Raw genomic sequence first — 6,974 nt, forward strand, 5'->3', positions numbered from 1 at the left:
TCTAATTTTACCCCCTTGGTTCCCCTCTCTAGTCTACCCCGGCTCTCCTCTCCGCCTTTGCCCGCGCACGTGATTGTGGACACCGGCACCACCGCAGGACTAGGTGTTGGGCTTTGGGCTGCAGGCAAAGGGTTGAGCAAGTTCTCAAAAGAGCAGCGGGGTCCGAGCCGCGCTCGCTGACGGGCTCGAGAGTCGCGCGTCCATTGGCTCCCAGTACGTCGGCGTCGCTTGCTCGCGCGGGCGCGGCCAATGGGAGCGCGGGGCCCGGCGCGCGGCCTCGGTGGCGGGGGCGCGGGCCCCGCGCAGCGCGGAGAGCGGCGGCAGTGGCCGTGACGTCACGTGAGGGGGTCGGCGCCGCCCGCTCGCAGCCGGATTACAAGCGAACGCGCCCGGCAGCGGCCGGAGTCGCTCGGCGCCGCGTCTCCGCCGCCGCCTCCGCCTGCGCCTGCTCCTTCTTTTCCTTCTCTTCCTCTCCGTCCTGCGTGGCCGCGACCACTGCGGCGGTGTCTTCACAACTTTCCGAGAAAGTTCAGAAACTCGGCTCCAGAGCGGCCGAGTCGCCCGCGGCAGCCACCTCGGGGAGCTGCCCGGGAGCTCCGAGGGCGCGCGCGACCGCCGGGGCTTCGAGGGCGCTGCACCTGCCAGGTCCGCCGCCGCCGCTGCCGCCTGGTGCCAGGCTGTGGGCAGACCCAGGCGGCGGCGGCAGCGGCGGCGGCGTCGGGGTCACCTCCTGCCGCCTGCGTCTTCGTCTGGGTCCCCTGCGCCGCCACCGCCTCCCGCACGTGCGCGGTGGTCCCTGGAGCGCAGGCTCCGTTCTTCCTCGACAATTTTTGTAACTTTCCCCCTCTGTCTCCCCTTCTCCCCTTCTCCTCACCCTTACTTTATGAATAAGGAAAACAAAAAGTGTCCAAAGTGTCCACCGATTGCCACCTCCCGATTATCCTTCCTTCCCTCCTCTGCCCCACTTTTTTGTTTTTTCAAAGCGGCGACAACATTGTTTAGTGTTTATTTTGTTTTACGATCGATAGCTTCCTTTGCTCGGTCGCGGCGGCTGCTGAGCGGCGAAGTGGCGCGGACCTCATGTAGAAATGACAACAATGGAAGGGGCCAGCGGGTCGAGTTTTGGAATAGACACGATTTTGTCCAGTGCCAGTTCGGGCAGCCCCGGCATGATGAATGGAGATTTCCGCCCGCTCGGCGAGGCCAGGACCGCGGATTTTAGGAGTCAGGCCACTCCGTCCCCCTGTTCGGAGATTGATACCGTAGGAACGGCGCCTTCTTCTCCCATCTCCGTCACCATGGAGCCCCCGGAGCCGCATCTGGTAGCAGAGGGGCCCCAGCATCACCACCACCTCCACCACAGCCAGCAGCCGCCGCCGCCAGCCGCGGCCCCCACGCAAAGTTTGCAGCCTTCACCCCAACAGCAGCCGCCGCCGCCGCCGCAGCAGCAGCCACCGGCCCAGCAGCTGGGCCCGGCCGCCTCGGCCCCCAGGACTTCCACCTCTTCTTTTTTAATCAAGGACATCTTGGGCGACAGCAAACCTCTGGCGGCGTGTGCGCCTTACAGCACCAGCGTCTCCTCTCCCCACCACACCCCGAAGCAGGAGAGCAATGCGGCGCACGAGAGCTTCAGGCCAAAGCTCGAGCAGGAGGACAGCAAAACCAAACTCGACAAGCGGGAAGATTCCCAGAGCGACATCAAATGCCACGGTGAGTCGCGCCGCCTCGGCTGGCTGGCTGAGCCGTGTAGCTTCTGGTCCTCTGGTTCTCGGTCTCCCCTTCGGACCCCTGCGAGTCTCCGATGCGGGGTTACTCCGGGAGCTTCTGGGGCGATCGTGCCCGGGTCGAAAACTGCTAGCGGGAGGGAGGCCTGGGCGCGCGACTGGAGGACTCGTCCGAAGTTCGGTTTATTGTTACATTGCCACCTCTCAACCTCCCCGCAGTCCCACTCCTTTCTTTGTTTTACTTAATTTCAATGTATTAGGAATAGGGCGGAGGCGGAGGGGATCTGACGGGCATACTTTCATTGATAAAAGGGAAGTACTTGAGATTTTTCTAGCTGAGACCTTGGGGGTGGGAATGGGGGGAGGTGGGAGAGAGGAACGCGCTTAGCTAGCGTGGTGTTTAGGGGTGTGTGCAGAAAGAGTTTATTCTTTAATGTAAATTATTTCGTTCTTCCCCCCCCCCCCAGCACACCATATTTTCTGAACACCGTCACAGGAATCATCAGATTTAATGAGGGAAAATTTTCCGAGTTGAGTAACAAAGCAACTTTTTAAAATTAGATTGTGATTGATATAGGGAAGCCGATATGGTAAAAATTTATAGTTTTTCAGTTTTTAAAATACCCTTCTGACTCCATGGCCCCAACTGAATCTTTGTATTTTAGTAAGATTTTCGTCTCCCTGCAAGTAATTGGGAAGTGGCGCTTATGAAAATAAAATTGGATGGAATTTGGATTTATTTATTTTTGTAAAATCAGAAGATGGCAGTTGAAACTGTCCTTCAACTCCCTTTTTCCATTTTCTACTCGTACAATTTTATAAGGAAGTGTTCTGGTCTTTGCATGACAAAAGAGTTTTAATGTGCCAGGAGAGTTATTTTTTTCCCTTACTAATAAGTTTATTGTTATTATTATTAACCTTTGCCATCTCTGGGAAAGATGCGTGCTGACTATCTGGAAGGTAGGATACTGGCTCCTCGGTTTACTATTATCACATTAGCATAATAGTGCCCAAAACAGATGTACAGTCTGGTCTGGCGATTTTTTGTGCACCAACCTCCCCAGTGGGTCAATTAGAGAGATTATTGTTCTTCCTGCAGGGAAGATCAAGGAGCGCAGCAAAAACGGGTACAAACAGAGAGGGGCTGACATATCGATTTCCCAGCATTTCAGTAAAAAACCAAAGTTGACAAATAGAATCCGGAAATCTCTGGGCTGTCACCTGGATGGGCTCAGTGATTTTGAGCTCTGCTTGGTGTCTGGGTGACATATTCTCTCTGAAGCTTTACAAGACTCAATGCAAGCAACTGCAGAGAACTTGATTCCAACATTTGCCAAGTGCATCTGAAAAAGGAAAACAAGTGCCTGTAACTTTCAATAAACAGAAAAAGTGAAATGAAAAAGGTGTCCCTTCCTCAAAACAAAACAAAACAAAACAGAGTGGAAAGATCTTTTGAAAACTCCCAAATCAGGCAAAAATGAGGTCATAGTGAAAACGGTTAAGGAATAGGACAGCGCCCCCCCCCCCCCCCAGTGAAGGAAACAATAACGAAAGGACCCTACTATATTGTAAAATATTGTTTTTTCTTTTTGACTTCCAAAGATGGGAAGATCAGACAACCTTTTAGAACCCTTTTAGGAGCGCCGCACAAAGTTCCAAACTCCTTGGCCTTGGTCTTCTTTCTTCATACTGGATAGGGTCCAAGTATGTGTGTGATGAGGGTGGCAGAGTATAGTCCCCTGAGACCAGCAGCTGAGTTGGGGATGTGGAAGTGTGTGCCAGGAAGGCATTTCCCCCTTCCTATTCCACAGTACCTTACGGCTATGGGTTTCTACCATAGGAACAAAGGAGGAAGGAGACCGGGAGATTACAAGTAGCCGGGAGAGTCCCCCTGTGAGAGCCAAAAAGCCTCGAAAAGCCAGGACAGCTTTCTCTGACCACCAACTCAATCAACTGGAGCGTAGCTTTGAGCGGCAGAAGTACCTGAGTGTGCAGGACCGCATGGACCTGGCAGCTGCACTCAACCTCACCGACACCCAAGTCAAGACCTGGTACCAGAACCGCAGGTAAGGGAGGCTGTGGCAGGGAGCAAAGGCATCTGGCCATCTAGGTCATGACCATCGTGCCAATCTTCTCCCCTCCTGGCCCCGGGAGACCCCAGGAACTCAGATAGAGGCCCCAGAGTGGGCCCTGGGGGTTGAGGGGGGGGTGGGCTTCCAGGCTGAAACAGGGATTAGCCACATCCCCAAGGTGAGAGGGACCGATAGGCAGCTGGAGTTTGGAACATTTTGCATTGCTGAGTGTCTTAACATATGCTGCTTTCCCTCTCAAACCCCAGTGGCTGGAATCCACCCCCCCCCCCGCCCCCAAATCGATCAAGCCACACCTTCTCAAATTGAGACATCTGTGCAGCTGACACTCAGGCCTATAGAGCCCGTGCCGTGCACCCTTTGGGCCTGCCCCAGGCTGGTTCCGAATGTCTACAGCTGGCCACACAGCCTGGCTATTTCGGTCCGGGAGGAACTGCCCCACTGGCCTCAGCTTAAATGTCCTTGCCTCGGCTTATGAGGCAGCCGGCCAGGCATCCAGACCGAGGGTCTGTCCCCTGTATTTGTCACCTCAGAGCCTGCCAGGAATCACTGCTTCTGTTGAAAGGAAATCAGGAAAGGGCTTGCGGGCCCTTGAAGTGTAGTGCGAGCCCAGGCAATCTGAGGCTGAAGTTATGCTGTGTTTCCAAGCCTGGCAGTTGTCTCCCTTGTCTCGATTTTTTTTTTTTTTAATTTTGGTCTCCTCCTCTTCTCTCATTTGTCTTCTAATAGTCCATAAGTGTGGTTGGAAATGCCCATCCAGTTGTCATCTTTACCATAATTTTCTGTCTCATTACATACGGTTTCAGCCACCCTAATTCTGTCGGAAAACATTAGTGTCATTTGTAGCCAATTTAAAATGGGCGACATGTTTATTAATTTGGCTGAAGCTGCCGGGTACGGATGGCCCACCAGCCCTGAGTTCTTTCGTGGGGCATTTGAGCAAAGGCCTGATCGCCTCTTCTTCCTAGCGGGGTATGGTGGGGGAGGGAGGAGACTGAGAAGAGCTGATCACAGGTTTTAATTGTTACTCTCTCCCAGAGGAGAGAATATCTTGAAATGCATTTTTCCCCTCCTGAAATGGCCCCAAGGTACTGTCACCTTGGGAGAGTCCTCCCTCAAACCAATTCCATTTTGAAACCTTGCTGCCTCCCTTGCCCCAAGCCTCCCCCCCCTCCGCCCCACCCGCTGTAAGGTCCTATCAGAATGGGGAGAGAGATGTATCTCCACAGCGCTGGGGGACTGAGAGGGGCTCAGGAGTCTCTGTGTCCCTTTGTTTATGGTTTCTACTCACTAGGCCTGGAGGAAGGGGGGAGGGGCAGAGAGTGGACACTCTGGGATTGTTGGGGGGGCCACTTGGGGAAAGGAATTAGAGGAGGAGGAGAAGACCCGCCTATAGAAAGAGTGGTCCCAGTTGGCCTTCAGGAAAGTTTCAGGAAGTAGCCTAATTATAAAGGGGGCAACAGCAGAGCAGAGGGTCAGGTAAAGGCAGCAAAGCTTGTAGAATTTCATTTATGAGTGTCTCAGATATTAAGGGTGTAATTTACAAAGTTGACTTGAATTTGGGTTACTCTGTGAGCAAGATCGTGGGGGAGGGGGCTAGGAGGTGCGGTTCATTCCTGGTTCTCAGAGCTCTCGGTTTTCCTGTCCCCCGAGAAAGAGAAGGCAGGAGAGGATGAGAGAAGGGGCCTTGGTGCCTGGACGGAGCCCACAGCGGCGGGGTGCCTGCACGCCTGCTTTTTTTCAGGACCAAGTGGAAGCGGCAGACCGCGGTGGGCCTGGAGCTGCTGGCCGAGGCGGGAAACTACTCGGCCCTGCAGAGGATGTTTCCGTCGCCTTATTTCTACCACCCAAGCCTGCTGGGCAGCATGGACAGCACCACGGCCGCCGCGGCCGCCGCAGCCATGTACAGCAGCATGTACCGGACTCCTCCCGCGCCCCACCCCCAGCTGCAGCGGCCCCTGGTGCCCCGCGTGCTCATCCACGGCCTGGGGCCTGGGGGACAGCCGGCCCTCAATCCCTTGTCCAACCCCATCCCAGGCACCCCGCACCCCCGGTGAAGAACGAGCGACTGACAGCGCCGCGGTCCCTTCCCCGCCCCCTCCCCGACCGGACAGCTGCCCCTCCTCTCCCCGCTCAAGGCCGCGAGGCCTCTCTCGATAGCGACCCCGGGAAGCAGGGAAGTGAGAGAAGAAGCCGCACACCAATGGGAGGGGGGGGGGCCCAAAGAGGAGCCAGCCCTCCACTCTTCATCTCCCCACCCCCAGAAACAGGGCTGGAAAGCTCCCCACAGCAGTGTGACTGGCGAAAATGCTGCCCCCACAGAAAGTGCGACCAGTAAGTGAAAACATCAACAAAAACAAAACCTCAAGTTCTTTTTAAAAATGACTTTACGGACAAGCAGGAGGGAGGGAGGGGGGGAGGGGAAAGGAGGGAAGAAGGAAGGGCACGGAGAGGAAGCCGTAGAGGCAGAGAGAATTGTAGATGGACAGCCAGCCTCAGATTCCCAGGCACAGGGCGTTGCTGTGGACATTCCGTCTGCCCCAGAGAAAAGAGGAGGGTAACTGAGAACTTTGCACTGATTTCTCATGACCTTTTTTCTTTTGGAAAAGTGGCATGCTCCATAATATGAAAAAAAAATGTACATTTGAAAGACTGAGTGATAAGTGATATATCATATTTATTATATGTTGTCCAAAAAAGAGTCACTTATATACGTTAGTAAAACATGATTTTTCTTTTCATGTCTTTTTGATTCAGTAAAATAAATGCTTAGACAAAAATATAGATTTTTTTGTGATTGAAAATTACAAAAATAAAGTTTATCTTTTTTTAACAAGCGATGAAATTCAAGGGAGCTGATTTTACTAAAGCAGAACGTACTATGATGAAATGCCTGACTTGGTTTAGGGGGAAAAAATCCCTCCCATCATATTAGGAATTTACAAAATCTGTAACGACTTTGGGTTGAGTTATATAAAAGCAGCTCCAGTTTTCACGCTGGTCTCTTCCGAGCCGTTATTTGATGTGTGAATTCCTTTCTTTTTAAGAGGATGATTTCAGAGCAGCCCGGGAGGCGGAGGAGGAAAAGTCTCCGCTTGTAGGCCGCTGGTGCTGGCTGAATGGGGCGGCCAACTTCCCCCGCTCCCAGACTGCCGGGCAG

General features: G+C 53.7%; 1 protein-coding gene across 1 annotated transcript; it reads left to right on the plus strand.

Annotated features, from left to right (window-relative positions):
- The first annotated feature begins 465 nt into the window (after positions 1–465).
- Positions 466–6,216, plus strand: BARHL2 (BarH like homeobox 2). The gene is made up of 3 exons (XM_060625512.3): positions 466–1,710; positions 3,565–3,790; positions 5,559–6,216. Exons 1-3 carry the CDS (start codon positions 1,089–1,091, stop codon positions 5,869–5,871), a joined length of 1,161 nt encoding a protein of 386 aa, XP_060481495.1. The 5' UTR covers positions 466–1,088; the 3' UTR covers positions 5,872–6,216.
- The last annotated feature ends 758 nt before the right edge of the window (positions 6,217–6,974 follow it).

The sequence above is a fragment of the Panthera onca genome, chromosome C1 (assembly GCF_046562875.1).
Source record: "Panthera onca isolate mPanOnc1 chromosome C1, mPanOnc1 haplotype 2, whole genome shotgun sequence".
NCBI classification, from domain to species: Eukaryota; Metazoa; Chordata; class Mammalia; order Carnivora; family Felidae; genus Panthera; species Panthera onca.